Raw genomic sequence first — 16687 nt, 5'->3', positions numbered from 1 at the left:
ACATATATATTATAAACATATATTTTGACTTTTTCAACAAATTTTACTTTGCATTCAAGAATGAGAAATTTTCTACAAGTGAAATTTGTTGATAGTTTAAAATTAAATACTGCTCAGTAATAGAATGCTGTTTAAAACATATTTACATGAATGATAACCTTAAGTTAAGCAGATTATATTAAAACAAATATGATTCTACTTTTATTTGTACTCTCCTACGTTGTATGCAGTGTGTTGCATTATGTTATCTGTTAGTGTCACAGCACGCTGTTTTTTTATTGGCCGGGGTTGGCGTTCGTCCCAACTATAAAAGCGCCACTCCAATGCGACAGAGTACCGTATTTTACTTGTGCCTGGTTAACAGATCACACAACCTAAGTCTATAACCTCAAGCAAGCTCCTTAGTGCATCAGCGTAGTTCATCGAGAACACTACTCCGTTTTGGTGCTTTTAAAGCTGTACCGTTCTGTTTGTGTCCTTGTGTGTGTGTTCGGGTATTCTGAATTAGTTTAAATTGTTTTACCAACAATTAACAATTGAGCAAATATTAAATAAATATACGGTAGGTTTTATAAAGTTTTTTTTTAATTATACAAAAGTGTTGTCTTTACTTCTGGTATTGCTCCAAAGAACAATCTGCTTTGGTGCATTTTAGGCAAAATGAATTATTATTTTCAAAGTAGCTATTTTTGAAGACCATAATTGAAATGAGTGAATGAAGCTAAAATTGAAAACAGAGAAAAACCGCTATTTTCTAAAATAGAGACAATTGTACATTTTGAGTGTTGTTATTACCAAAAGTCTATTAAGATATTAAGTTTAAGTGAAAATAGTTTTTTTATTATTATTATATACAATATGACCTTAAATAAGTAACATAATCTCATGCATAAGATATACAAAAAGCAAATTTAATTTCTGAATTATGTTTAACGAATGAAAGTGTTAAAAACGTGATGTGATGAATTAAAGAACAAGGGAATATGCATGTTTGGTCAAATTTGTTTCTTCTTCAACCACTACATTACGTGGGCTTTTGAAAAATCTCTCAGAACTTATATTTGGATATATAAGTTAATCTACATTGTTTCTTTACAAATTACAAATCTTTTAAATTAATTAAAATTCTCTTCGTCATAAATCTTTGACTATGTAGAAGAAAAAGGGAGCATGGAAATAAAATTCAATAGCTATAAATCACCTTATGATATCATCTTTCAGTGGTGGTCGCTCTATCTTATAAATTTTTCGTAACTGTTACAGTTTTTTACTAATTCCCTCATTTGTTATTCCTTGATTTATCAGGGCTTATTCGTTAAAACTGTTTAAATCTTTTGCATTGGTTTTCAATGTGTCGATTCCAAGAAATCGAAGAAATGATCAAATAATACACAGGAAACTGTGAATAAATCGTTGAACAAATCCAAACAACTAAAAAATTATGGGAAACCCCATATGGATTTCACCAGATGTGTAATAACTATAAGGCTTTCTGGTAAGTTATTTAATCCTCGTATAAGAATATCGTGTTCACATATCGATGAATCGATGAATGATCGAGCATAGCCATTCAATTAGGCACACGAAGTACCCATGCAGCCTTCGACAAACACTAATGACAACTAATACAACTATACAATTTCAGCATTTCATTACCTAATATTGGCCAGAAATGTGATCATTTTGTTAAGCAAAACAGACTATTTGACTAGCAGTGGGTCCCATTTATACATCAGACGCATTGTTTTACACTTTTGCACAGTTTTTCTACAATTTTAAAGATATATGTTTGATTTTTACATCACAGCGGAATATTACTGAGTATTATCATATTTATATTATCAATGAAGTGAGGAAAGTAGTATTCCGATACGTGATAAAGGGAACTGTCCAGAGAGCCTTAAAATAAATAAAGTGTGAAAATATGTGGTGTTTGCGAATATTTAAATCTGGTTTCGATAAGTAATTACCTATTGAATCTACCAAACCGGTTCCTAAAACTTTTTTCAACTTAATAAAGTAAATTATTTTTTTACTGTGTAGTCCAAATGAAAAACTTTTTATTTTATATTTTACAAAGTCAGGGCCACATCATATGTTCTCAAAGGCTGCATGCAGCCCCACGGACCGTAGTATCTAGTTTAACACTGTTCTATATAATGCTAATTGTATTATCAGATATTACACAGTTAAAAATAGGAGCATGTGAAATGGATCGATATTTGATATACAGTGTATTTGGCTAGCTGCCAAATAGTGCTAATACCACTGTAGGATAGCTTTAATTTGTTTGAAAAATAAAACCTTGGTATTTATACCCTTGGGTAAAGTAATTCTATGTATTTTTGATAATGTATTTAAAGTTAGACAATACTTACATTTAATTTCAGATCTGCTAGAAATTAAAAAATAATCAACAATGTCATCTATCTCAGATTTTCGCAAGAAGAAGCTATTGTACCTGTTCAACGTTTTCTTCGGTGAGTGTTCCGAAACTAATTTATGAAACACACATACAACAACGAACCCGCCACTCCTATAGGGGTTCACCACAGTTTTTATATTGGTATAAACATTCGACTTAAATGCCATAGGCATAACATTAATACAATTATACAATTATTAACAGCAGCGGGTTTAGGGTATCGATGGCTCCAAGTGGCAAGAACTGTTGTGGCTCTTATTTGATGTGTGTAGGAAGGGAGGAGGCCAGGGAAGAACGATGTGGCGTCCTGTTATCCAGACTCCTATTGGCCACAGCGCCTCCATCAATTCTCGTTCAATACCTATTACGAGAATGTTCCCACCACTTTACCCACTGTATTATATTCATGCTGATATACTTCAAGGTTAAAAATACTTGATTCAAGATTACTGTGATACCGTAGAACTTGAAGTTATCATAAACACCTCCAAGCGCGTTTGCTTATCCGCTGAGATAATCTCTTTTAGCATTTCTGCGATCCTGTATTAGCGTCATTCAAAAAAAGATTAGCTTAACTCTGAGCGGTTCTACATACACCAAGAAAGCAGCTGAGACAATAACTGACAGCATGCTTTGAAAGCGACTGACAGCATTTGTGGTGAGAGAAATCTCCTCGGCATGCAAAGAACGATGGAGGTGAGAAAAATTTGAATTTTTATGGTGCTGTTTATGGTGAACGATCAATTGAAGTTAGTCTTTTTACAGTCTAATAAGCACACAAATATTCATAAAAAGCTTTTTATGAAAGAAAGTTTTTTTTTCATTGCTAAAGTAAGCCAATTTTGGCAAGCTAAAGATCGCTGCTTGAATTCGCCTTTTGCAGTAGATAAACATCATCAAAGTTCCAGGTGGTCCTTCTAAATAGCGCCTAAGCAGCTTCCGTATGCCAACGGCCGGGGATTATTTTTCTTTGTGTTTTATTTTCGAGCAAGGCGTTATGATTTAAATAAACAATACACGTATTCCCCGATATATGCTATACTCAATATGTACGATTTTGCTATACGCTACTTTCTAAATTTGACAATTCTTGGAGCATATTGTAATAATTTGACACATCCAATGTAAAATGCAAAATAAACACCCTTTGTGTCGAATTATAAAAACCATTTAAAAGGTACAAAATAGTAATCTTCAGTTGAAATCAGATTTAACAACTAATTCATTGGCTAAAACCTACCATTTCAAGCAAAATTATATTAAAATTAGCTATAATTTTACAGAAAGCGTTGAAAATCGACTTACGCTAATATTCCAGATATGCTATTGTCTCCGGTCCGCATTAAAAGCGTATATCCGGGAACATCTGAGAAATTTGAGCTTTCTTTATGTGCATGTTTATTTGTGAACTATAAATGTTCATAACGTTCTGCGGCACATTTCTCGAACACACGGTAAACGGTAAATTATTTACCGTTAAATCAAAATAACTTCACTTAATATTACTACTTCAATAACAACTAATAACTGGAGCACAAACCACGAGACGGCGTCTGTCTTTGACATTTTTACATAAAAGACCACCAATTTCAGCACATCTTCTTAACAAGCCTTCAAGTTCCATCGTCAACCCTACAGTGCTAATCAGCCGTAAAATTCCAAAGAGAATTGAGTGCTAGTTAAAAAGCTCCATAGCTCTATCTCTTAACCACCCACAAAAAACGACACAAGCTCTCTACCTAAACGGAATATAAAAAGACTTCATTTAGCAGACGGCAAACGACTCATACATTCTAAAAATAGCAAAAAGCTGATGGCGCCATCTGTTGGTTGGATCCAACCAGTGGAGCTTCCTCGCTTGGAGGAGATCTTTCTCATTTTCTCTGTACTGTTGTATCGTTTCGCATTGATGTTATGCATCTCTAGAACTAGAACGGCGATATGATTGTTTAAGTACTAAACTCTAATGTAAACCACCGGCACAGAAGCTAGTAAGATTTGAATAATAGTCGTTGGTGTTGATACCGATGTATCTGACTACACGAACATTTATATATATGTAAAAAAATATTCGACCGCATGTCCTGGTCGTGGAACCGTGTGTTCGAGAAATGTGCCGCAGATTCAGCATTGCATTCGATGAATTCAGGTATCATCAACGTTTTCAAGCATCATACCGCAGTCTTGGCATTGGCTAAGACAGATTCGGGAAGGGGTTCCGCGGTCTTGAGATAAAGTGTGAAACCTTGTAATGTTCGACAATGTAATAATTATATTCCAAAAGCCGTACACAATATAGATATTCAAGATCGGGTAATTTTGTAATCTTTGAAAATGTGTGTGTATAACGGTTATCAGCCCAGAAATTAAAAAAATAACACATAAATTTTTTGTCAATGACAACTTTTAACTGTCAAAATCGAAATCGTCGTATCTGCGAATCGTCGTAACTCTAGGGGGTCGTAACTCAGGGCACGCCTGTGTATTAAAAATGGTGCTTGGGAATGTTTTAAGAAACTTAACGCTACTCCAATGTGACGCAGAGGGCTGAGCCTTACTTTTACCCTTTTACCTAATTTACCTAATTACCTAATGGCTAAAGTTTCTGCTTGGAAGCTTAAACTAGCAATGGACCATTGCTCATATTAGTGAAAAACTTATGACGGTTTCGTTTACGCTCAATCAATCAACAAACCAAATAATTATAAAATAAGTAAATCATTTGCGTCGTTTCAATAAACCATAATTTAACAATAACACTTCTTACAGATGTCAACCAGAGTGGGGAAATTGATCGGAAGGATTTTGAATTAGCTATTGAGGTAAGGGCTTAAGCATAATACTATTGTGGTACAGTTTTTCCCCGAGTAACTTGAATAATGCGTCCCGGAGACATTTGCATTCGCACTCGGATTATCGCGTAAGTCGGATATCATATTTTGCAGCCAAAATACTCTTGTTTAATAATGATTTTTGATTAAAATTAGTGCTTTTATGCACTTTATTACTTATTTAATTCGATTCGTGTAGAAAATTCGGTTATTTCTGTCTCTTTTTTTTTTTTTGAAGTTTTTGTACAAATAGTAATTTATTTTTCATTGCAGTAGGAGAAAATTGTACTGATTTGACACATAAACTGTGAAAAATAGAAATTTGCGTTACTCAATTTCGCGTAACTCGGGGAAAGACTGTATATAAATTTGGAAATTTATGTTACATTGCGTAAAATTTCATAAAACAAATGTGATTGTGCTATTATGTGAATACACAGGTTTTGGATACCGATGTTTTTTTCTCATAATCTTTTTTATCACCACATTCACATTTTTAGAAAATCTGTACATTGCGTGGTTGGCCTGCAGGTAATCCAAAGAACATAGAAACGCACGACTGTATGTTCAAGATCTGGGAAGGCTTACGCTCCAAGGCAGATAAGGACAACGATGGGCAGGTAAATACTACTTCATACTATTATACTACGAATTCCTCAAGGGATGAATATAGACTTTTGCCCAAGGGGGGCAATTTTTCAATCAAAATTTTGCTAAATATCTTGGGTTGCCACACTCTACCCCCGCTATTGAACTTGGGAGGGAAATCCTACATGCCCCAACATGGAGGAAAAGCTGCAAAGAGGTTGAAAACCACTGCGTTAGAACAATACAACAGTACTCAGGAAACGTGAAAGCTTTCAAAGCGAGGAAAGCTCCACTGACTGGCAATTCCGCCAATAGATGGCGCGGAACCACGTCGATGCGTTACCTGGCACTCAGGCTTTTGTTTCGTCAGGATTTGACATCCTATGTGCACATTATTAAAAACATTAAAATATATTATTATTAAGATGTTTAAATATGTTAAGTATAAGTATATATATTATTTTGCTATTCCAAGTATGATTTTGGTCATGTTTAATCACAAATACATTAGGTGCGAAGGCGTTATAATTGGGGCGCTGAATTAGGTTAAAAAAATATATTTGTACATTGATTCTGATTTCAATATCCTCGTTTTAAACAATAACAATAGGAGGGCAAAAAAAACATTGTTTAAATTATTCTACGATTTTTTATGATTAAAGCAGCTTTTTTTCAGAAAGAACGGCTTCGGCCATAATGCTTAATTAAGTTGTTATAATAGTAGGTCTTAAAAATGTTACAACTGTTGATGTTGGTTATATTAAGATAGTTAAAATATTTGATCTTTTTATGATACTCCTGAATCATCAATGAAATGTTATCTTCCGAATCCGATGTAAAAAATTCGGATTAAATCGCATCCGAAGAAGCAATGCCACGGGCCTTAGTTTTCTACGTTACATTAAACGCTACAAGTCTTTAAACATACTCATGCAACATTTTTGTATTATGTAGTCATGTTTTTTTTTCTATCTATAATGTATTATCATGATTTTCATTTTCAAACTGATTTAACTTTGTATTGAAAAATGGTTGCTGTTTAATTTTCCGCTTATCTTAAGGAAATTTTCAAACAGACATATGATGCATTGCATATATATATATATATATATATATATATATATATATATATATATATATATATATATATATATATATATATATATATATATATATATATATACTACATTTCCTATGGGAGTGATAGCTTGTAATTTTAATCTTTGAGTTTAATCTAAGTTTTGATACGATCAATATTAAAATCTTAGATTTGGTTGAATGGTAAAGACTATATTATTTTTTACTTCGTTGAAAAAATTATAATTTTTAAGTTTTAATTACTATTTTTAAATATTTTGTAATATATGACCACCAATTTTTTATGGGCAGCCTTCAATGCCTACTGGCACAGGCAGGCTTTGACCGACAACGGTTTTTGTGTCAAGGAAGAAGAAGAAGAAGAAGCATTCAAAGCTGCACTATATTAATTGAAATAGTAATTATGCGCCTTATGGATGATTCTGATTATTTTGATTGAATATGAATAGAAAAGCAGAAATTTTCCATAAAAATATGTTTTTAAACATATATTTCATTATTTATTTTATTTCATGCAAAAAATCAAACGTATACAATACTTTTTAAATGTTTGAAATATGCGTTATGTTTAACTTTTTCCTCAAATATGTTCTCTTTTTTATCATATTTCAATTATAAAACGTATTGCCTACAGAGAAAAGTGTTGCTGAATTTGTATTCTTTATGTTATTGTATACTCATGAAATTGTACTTATCAAGCAAATATGTTTATAGTATGGACTTTAAAACAATAAAAAACAATAAAAAAGTATCCTGAAATCAATATCACCCTAAAAATGAATAAAAAAGATGCTTTCAATGTATATTACATACACCAGCAACATCTTCCATTTAAAAGACAGGATGTCAAACTTGAAAAATATTTAAAACTAGTAACCTAGATTAGAAAAATCTCATTTCTTCACTAAACTAAATAAGACTTATGTCCGTACCTTCATTACAAATTTGAATTTTCAATACAACAAAATTTCTTTAAGTTTTAATTTGAAAAGGAATAATTTCTAATACAAAATGTATGGAACACCCGGATATGCCGATCATAGAGGTTATCCTGCACGGTTAAAGCTTTAAATTGGAGTAACATTTCCAATAAGTAGTAAACAAACACACATATACACATATAACACATATAATGAAACGTCATTCGATCTTGCTACCAAGGAAACTTGCTTCTGAGGAATTGCGAGCGAGATTGCAGGCGAGCCAGGTATGACAACTGAACTGTTCTACTATTATCGAGCTAACCGCGGCTGAGGAAATCTCGCTTCTTGTATTTCCGGCCTTATACGGTTGTCACACAAGGCGTAAACTCAATAAGTTTACGCTTGATTTGTATGGGAGAGCGTAAACTTCCTGTCAAATGATTTTAGGGATGTATGGCTGAAATGCAGTTTACGCATCGTGTGACGTCCCTATTACTTATACCCAATTATCCTATGTAACAAAGCAAAACTGATTTTTTTTTAGTTTTTTGGTAATAACTGTGTTTTCTGAACCAGCTAATAAATTATATTTCTTTCGATCCGATTGCTATTCCAATTGCGATAGAAATAGGTTATACTGCAGTACAAATGTACATACAATTTGGCTTGGATATTTTTCTACAATCATAACGTTTTTACAATGTTGTTTTATTTCAGGTTTCTGTTGATGAATGGTGCAACATGTGGGATGCTTACGCCAAAGATCCTAGTACAGTGATGGATTGGCAGATAAGGTGAATATCAGAAATGGCGTTCCATGTCATTAATTTTTTAACAATGCACTAAGATAAGCTGCAGTTATTACAGTAATATCCTCGATTATTCATATATGACCTCATCATCAACTTGATGATTTTTGTTAGAAATTTTGTTTGCACTTGAACGGACACTCTTATTGGAGAAATATTTAGAACAAATTCTACGCGTTACCAGTGTTTATGCTAACAATACACCGGTGTCCGCAATGTGAAAAAATGTTTTGCGAGTTTTATAAACATAATCACATCATTGTTTAGGGTTGTGGCTGTGCTTCACCTGATGCAATTTTATCGGACGCTGCTGTCAAACGCTATTTCGGTTCATATTGCGATTATTTTAATTAATTTTAATAGTTTAACACAGGTACATTATTGAAAAAAAAGTTCGATGTTGTTCCTACATGACCTGCATAATTACATTGATAGATAAAATCGGTTGTGACGATCCGATGGAATCAAAACATTTTAATTCCGTCGTACGACGAAATAGCACGTCCGACGTTTTCTGTCAAATCTTTTATAAAATATTAACAGGCCTTCCGATCAAAGCGCATCGGATGAGGCACTGCCACCACTTTTAGAAATAAAGTACAGTCTGTTCCCGAGTAATGCGATTCTCAACTTGCATGGATATGGAAATACTCTATTATCTTCAAACCCCCAAATCAATTGTTTGGGGGGTTTACGATTCCAGCCTGCTTTATTACATGAAGTTTGACAGTTGACGGCTGAAATCATTTCAAAACTCCCTACAAAACTAGACGTAAAGGTCCATCACATTGACCATTGAATTTTAAATAGTATTCACATAAAACATTTTTACTGAAGTTCAATAAAATTTATCTGCTTTTTTAAGCTAAAAATTCAGTGGCACTTGCAGTAAAAAAGTGTACTGAATCATTCAGTAATGTTCGGTGCACATCAAAATGACAGCTCGATTACTGAAATCTCAGTAAAGCCATTCTCATTTTGAGTAGTTGGTAGCGAAAAAAAGTGTCGAAATATTTCATTTTAATTTAGTTTTTTATTGATACTCAGAGATTGCCACTCGCTCAGTTCATATTCATCCATGTTTTATTTTGTTTGTTACTGTTTGTATACTGTATGTTGTCGCAACAAGTTTTAATGTTTCAGTAAGTGCTAGGCACCACGAAGTTTCAGTAAGCACAATTGTAGCAAAGATTTTAAACGCCAACACGACCGCCAATTCGTTCAAATTAATCCCGCAAGCCGTAATCTCACCTGAATTTTGATCGGCGTGGCTCTAAGCGCCTACCATATCATCTTTTTCCTCATCATGTGCGTTGTTTTGTTTTGATGTTCTGATTGACAGGTAGATTTGATAATTGCCATTGAAGGTAGAATTAATTGCAATTAATTGCTGTATTTTCAGTAAATTGTTTTACAGTGAGTTATATTCAATGAAACGACTTCTTTTGACTTTGATTTTACTGATTTTCAGTAAACTTTGTATTACTTAAATGCAATTGTGTTATTGAAAATCAGAAAAAAACAAGACATTTATTTATTTATTTTATTTAAATTTAATTTTAATTTTAATTTTAATTTTAATTTTAATTTTATTTAAATTTAAAAAAAAATTATTGCCGAAGCATGCATGTTTGGTCAAGTAAGTTTACAAACTAGATGAGTCGATACATTTAAATTTATTGAAAGTACTTTAACCCATTTTAATCAAAAAAGAAAACGAAATGATTTTAAAATGCATCTTTGTTTGTACACAAATGCGAAAACCCAGGAAATGGTCTTTGATAGTTTATCTGTCAAATTAGTTGCAATAAATTGCTTATCTACTAAAATTTTTCTATCATCTCAAAGCAAGAAATATCATAATTTTCACAACAAACAAACGGATAATAGTTAACGCGGAAAAGTGGATAAATTTACTATTAGGAATATCATTTTGGTTAAATTTCTTCGGTCAACCACTTCTGGAGAATATAGGAGAAATAATTGCAGTCTGTTCTGTATTCATAAACATTGATAATCTTTTTTCACTGTTTGCCATTCCGTGACGACAAAGCACTACCGTTTGCATCAGTTCTGCATTGGTTGGAAGAACGAAAAGTTTAACAGGCATAAAACAGCACAGTAGCGGAATTTGGGGCAAGTGTGCCATACGGGGCAATAGTGCCACTAAGCATTTTTCCTTAAAAACTTTAGTTTAATGATCAATTGTGTATACAGTTGGTTCCTTTCCAATGACTAGGTATACTGAGCCGAATTTCATATAGACTAATCGATATTCCCCGTTGTTTTGAACTGATTTATATTGAACTCCAAAATTGAGCAGAATATTATAATTTTTTAATCCAATCAAATAAGCTCTCAAAAATTATGCGAACAATCAACCGAGAAAATATTTACACCACCGTATAGCTGAGAAAACGTGAAATTTTTTGTGGGGTTAGTTGAAAAAAACTTTCTTTTTGTCACTGAAAAATTCAATTTCAAAAAAGTTACAACTTTTGGGACAAGTGTGCCATCTCTGTTTGGGGCAAGTGTGCCACCATCTTTCATAGGCGCGAGCTGTCAAAAATGTAAACATTGTTGTAGCGTTCACCGGTATGGTGCGCTTTTACGAGCGGTTTCTACTCCGGAAAAACAGACCAGCAACAACCCATATTGCGATACAGTTTGTGATGAAAAGGGGTTCATTGGTGACTCAAGACATGTAGGAATACATACACTAGTGGTACAAACGTAATAATTTCCAATTATCTAAGAAATACGGTTATTTTAACCAGGTGGCCGTCTTGCCCCATACGAGTGGCACTCTTGCCCCATAGCCCAAAAAACAACGTCTTTTTGGACCCTTTTTAAAACGCTTCAAAAACTGTTTTATTTGCACTTTTTTCAAGCGAAACTCATTTATAAGTGAGGAAATAGATGTAAAATGGTTATGAGATTTAAATCGGCTTTTAAAAAACACGTTTTAGTGAGTTATAACTTGAAATGCTTTAGGTGGCACACTTGCCCCAAGTTCCGCTACATGTTTCAACTGGGTAAAAGAAGTCCTATTTACTTTCAATTAAACACTGAAAGTAAAATGAAACATCCAATCGGCACACTCTGGTACAATATGCATACCGTCCTTTGCTTATAACCCGGGGACGAATGATAGAAGAGATTGAATCAGCCATGTAATATTCTAATTGCATTCTAATTATTATAATATTCTAAAAGGAAATGAGTGCACAATGCTGGACAAAACTCACGTTCACTCCAAAGCAACGTCCATCGCTAAACATAAACAAAGTTCACTTTAACTGTCAAAAATTTTCCCATGGCTTTCTGTCAATTTACTCTATAAGCTTCGACCTGTTCTCTTTCAAAGACTTTGAGTTGAACGCTTTTTAGTTGGCATTCTTTTGAATTGAACGCACGATAGTTGGCTGCGTTTGTATGGAAAACCGGTTTTTGCAAAAATTACAAACATCACATGGCTTGCCGAGAAAAATTTCAGTTTTTTTTTGTATGGAAAAACGTGCCAACTAAAAAGCACATATTCAATAGTTGGCAGGGAATCGAAGTTCAACCAGTGAGTTCGGACTATATACATCAGAGGCCTACGAACTTTTCAGCTCGTGGGCCGCATTGGTTCAAAAATAACTATGTTGAGCCATTTGACGCTACCTTTAAATGGTGATTGAACGTTTAAATCTCGTTTTGATAACAAAATACTAACGTTACTAGTACAGCTTCGAGTAACCAAAGCTTGATTTTTGTCTAAGAAAAGTAAAAAATACAATTCTATTTGAAAAAGTCATAATAACGTAATATTTATATGAACTCTAGCAAAGTCATCGTGGGCCGCATTATAAGTATTGAGGGCCGCATGCGGCCCGCGGGCCGTAGTTTGGAGACCCCTGATATACATAATTATATTAGATGCATTTCGTTATAAAAAAACGTGATTTTCTATATACGGGGATATTCGAGTTACGTGAATGCCACGGGAGCGCATAAACCACGTATCTCGGGAGCAGACTGTATTATTCTCATGGACATTAAGGCTAAATTAGGCAACATTAGTAATGTATAAAATACCAATAACAAACTACATTAAGATGAGGATAATGAATGTTCAACTGGACGTTATGTCCAATGAATGAATGAATGAATGAATGAATGAATAAGAATACTTGTAATGAATAGTAATAATAATAATAATTAGTATATTTGATTTCCATCGAATATTTGTTTAATTTAACATCTTTATAAAAAAAAATTACAGATACATGAACTTTATGTTCGACCTGGAAGATGCCTCACACGATGGCACTATCGATGGCGATGAATTCTCTATAGTATGCTCAAGCTACGGCGTAGACAAAAACGAGTGCCAAGAGGCGTTTAAAAAGATGTCAAAGGTTTGTCAATCATTCGGATCAACTGAATTGTTCATAGTTCATTGCTATTTAAACTAAAATAGGTTTTCTGCATTATCCAACAATGAAGCTCTAAGCAAGAATATTTAAAGTCTGCTTGGTCATGGTAACAAATTACAAATTAATGATTAATCTTCCGTAATATATGTAACATGGAAGATTCAATTAGATATACATTTTTTCATTATAGATATATTAAACATTCAATAGAGTCAAAACAAAACACATGCGATATCTAATTCCACCTTTTATTCGTCAAAATTGTTAATATGGTCATTCTTATTAGTGATGGAAAAATTGAAGTTTTGGTCGGGATCAAGGCCAATTCTGGAGCCGATTCCGATATTTTGATTCCGAATCCGATTCCAATTCTAGAATCGGAATCGGAAACAGATATTTCTGGGCAACTGTGTTCCTCCTCCAATGTTAGGGGCTAACTACATTCTGTTCCCAAGTTACGCGGTTCTCGACTTAAGCGGATTAGGAGATGCAGGCGGTCCCCGAGATACACGGTTAGTGGGGACCGAAAACGGCCGCAAAATACCGCGTATCTCGAATATCTGCGTAAGTCGAATCTCGTGATTTCCAGCTAAAATATCACTAATTTTCGTGAAATTTTGCAAGTAGGGGGTGTTTGGAGCCACCAAATTAATTATTTCATATGTTTCTACTGAATTGAACAGTTTAAACCTTTTTAAATGGTATTTTACATTCGATCAATACGGAAATTATTTTGTATTTCACAATGGATGTTTCAAATCAGTGCAATTAGCTCAAAGAACTGTCAAATTTGGAAAACCGCGTATCTCCGAATCCTATAAGAGTATAAGAGGTACCGTGTATCTCGGGGACCGCCTGTAGTCTGAAGCTCTCACGTTGGTTTGCAAAAATTTAACAAACAAAGATTCACAAGATTGGTAAACTTCAATAATAGCGAAAATGAAAAAAAAAAATTGTTGGGAATATTAGCGGTTAGTCATTTATTTGTGCTGCGGTAATGATCTAGTGTTGTTGTAGGGAACATTGCAAGTAGTATGAATTTGGCTACAGACGTAACTTTTCTTCTGGAATTTTTTTTTTTGTGTTGCAAACAAATACATTTTTCTTTTTTTCTTTTTGTAAATTTAGGGCGCTTTGGAGGTAAACCGCGAGCAGTTTGGTGAATTATGGCATGAGTATTTTTCTTCAGACGATACAACTTCTCCTGGCAACTTCATTTTTGGCAAAACATCCTTCTAACGGAGTTTCAGTGTTTAAATATTTGAATAACTGAAGGCTTTTGGGATAACCGATTCGACAATAATTGACTCACGCGCAAGGGTATCATAATAAACGATTTTGGCAATGATGACGTTAGCGACAACGCATTAATAATGTGTAGCTAAACGTCAACAACCGAACCAAATGTGTCAATCAGGCAGCGGTAATCGCTGATGCGGGCGTGCGTGCGTTTTCTGAAAATGTATGGAATTTGACACCCGCAGCGGGTGACAGTTTGCAACCGCATGCGTCAGAATCAAACTGTTGTTACGTGTGTAACAGTATAACGTAATAACACAAACAAATTTGATTTTTCCGCACGCACGCCCGTACGCCCGCAGTAGCGATTACCACTGCCTCAATAGCAGCATGGAAAACGATGTAATAAAAAATTGATAACAAAATATTGAATGTTCTTTAAATTTATGGAATTGCTAATGTTGCTAATGACTGTTGCTAATATGGATTACTAGAGCTAGACTAAATAAAATATATTTATCTGCGGCGATGACTTTCGTCAATCTGATTTCTGTCGTTTTTTGCGTTAATATAAGTTCATGAGTAACCCGCTGAATTTGAGATATGGCAGTTGGTCATCGAACTAATTAATTAATTAATCACGACAAACGAGCTTTATTATTGCAAAGAGATAGTTTTATATGATACACATAAACCAAACAAGTATGCATTCAACACATGCTCTATACGCCATTGAAACCCTAGCAGAACTATTAAATTTAACATCTCCAACTCGAATAATTTCAGGTTATTTATATCGTTGTCTTGGTTGTGAAACCAATTTCTTCTTATTTTTATTTGGCACAAAAATCGTTGTCGGTAAGACCTGTCTATACCACTAGTGGGCCAGGACTTCAGTGACTTCCCAAGTGCCACAAATCCACTTAACGACTACCAAACGGGTTCTAAATCCTCAAGCTCTCAACCTAAACGGAATATAAAAAGACTTCGTTTAGCAGACGGTGAACGACTTATGCATTCTAAAACTAGCAAAAAGCTAATGGCGCCATCTGTTAATCCGATCCGATTGTTTAAATACTAAATTCAATTATAAAGCATTTGTACTGAAGCAATTAAAATTTGAATAATGGTCCTTGGTGTTGATACCCATATATCTGACCACACGAACATTCATATAGGTTTTTGCTCAGAATGTTAGAAGGCTATATAGGTCATAGTTAGATGAAACTTTTCGAAACACATTGCAAGAAAAGGAAAGTAATATAAAACGTCATCTATTGAGCAAAAACCAGTGAAGCCTATTGAGCCTTCTTTTTTTTTCAATGGATATTTGATTTTCCAGTTGTTTAAGCTTAATCTGTGGTGCTTGGGTTGTTAACAACTTTCTAGTACTGAATTTCCTGCTAAAAGTTATCAAGTCATACTAGTTAACGATTGTACCTCGAGACCGGCATGAAACGAACAATTGGTAGCCATTGAACTAGTGACAGTGGAGTTTTTATTTTTTTATTTTTTGTTATGAGAAGACGACTCACGAAAGTGAACTCTGCTGAAATGTCGAGCAAAGAGGATTATTGAGAGCGAGTATTTTTTTTTCCTCAGGCTCCTAATAATTTTGGCTCTAGATACTTACTTCGCATATCGATTATTTAGCCTATATATGCATTCCATATTCTTTATTAACAATGTTTAACAGTTTGATATATATATATAAGTTCTATAGGAACATGTTGAATGCTACAATTCATATAAACTTTATAATATCGATTGCTATAATTTTTCGAAAAACTGAGTAGTTGTTATTTCCAGCATACAATAATTGATATGTGTCCCAATGATATTGTGAAGTACTTCTGAGATTTCAAAAGTTGCACGATATTTCGTATTGTTACTTAAATATCAATATTGTAGTACATGTATATCCGTTAGAACTAGGTCTACGGACATGTTGCGGAAGCATTTGTTTAATAACAACATGTTCAGAATTTTTTATCCCAAAAACTAAGCATGTATACCAAGGATGTTATATGAGACCAGGTGGTGGAATACAGAACCATTTGACACGCCGTCTCTTGACGTGCGGATTCTCGATCCAGCAAGAGTCACTATGTCAAATCCCATACATCTTCAAAACCCGTATATACAGTCTTTCCCCGAGTTGCGCGAATTCGAGTTACGCGAATTTTTATTTTTGACAATTCAGATGTCAAATCAGTACAATTATCTCCATCAATTGTCATATGAAAAACAATTTGCAATTTTTCCAAATAAATTCTTATGATTTTTTAATTTAATTTCTATAAATTGAACGCATTTTTGAAAATTGCTTTTTAAACCCTGAGAAAAGTGACAC

At 33.8% G+C, this 16687-nt stretch overlaps 1 protein-coding gene across 2 annotated transcripts; it reads left to right on the top strand.

Annotated features, from left to right (window-relative positions):
• Window positions 1-326: 326 nt before the first annotated feature.
• LOC1275876 (calexcitin-1) lies at window positions 327-14761 on the top strand. 2 transcript variants are annotated; one of them, XM_061644012.1, is made up of 8 exons: window positions 327-562; window positions 1306-1495; window positions 2391-2480; window positions 5195-5247; window positions 5757-5876; window positions 8583-8659; window positions 12942-13077; window positions 14224-14761. In XM_061644012.1, exons 3-8 carry the CDS (start codon window positions 2420-2422, stop codon window positions 14332-14334), a joined length of 558 nt encoding a protein of 185 aa, XP_061499996.1. In that variant the 5' UTR covers window positions 327-562; window positions 1306-1495; window positions 2391-2419; the 3' UTR covers window positions 14335-14761. The 2 variants fall into 2 exon arrangements, with proteins under 2 accessions (XP_061499996.1, XP_315158.3); XM_315158.4 differs by lacking the exon at window positions 1306-1495 and having other exon boundaries at window positions 328-562.
• The last annotated feature ends 1926 nt before the right edge of the window (window positions 14762-16687 follow it).

This window comes from Anopheles gambiae, chromosome 2 (genome assembly GCF_943734735.2).
Source record: "Anopheles gambiae chromosome 2, idAnoGambNW_F1_1, whole genome shotgun sequence".
Classification (NCBI taxonomy): domain Eukaryota; kingdom Metazoa; phylum Arthropoda; class Insecta; order Diptera; family Culicidae; genus Anopheles; species Anopheles gambiae.
This window is presented reverse-complemented; position numbering and strand designations above follow the sequence as displayed.

Coding starts and splice junctions, on each gene's coding strand:
- LOC1275876 (XM_061644012.1), top strand. CDS start 2,420: ATGTCATCTATCTCAGATTTTCGCAAGAAGAAGCTATTGTACCTGTTC. Junction 5,248..5,756: donor ATTTTGAATTAGCTATTGAG/GTAAGGGCTTAA, acceptor TCACATTTTTAG/AAAATCTGTACATTGCGTGG. Junction 8,660..12,941: donor GTGATGGATTGGCAGATAAG/GTGAATATCAGA, acceptor AAAAAATTACAG/ATACATGAACTTTATGTTCG.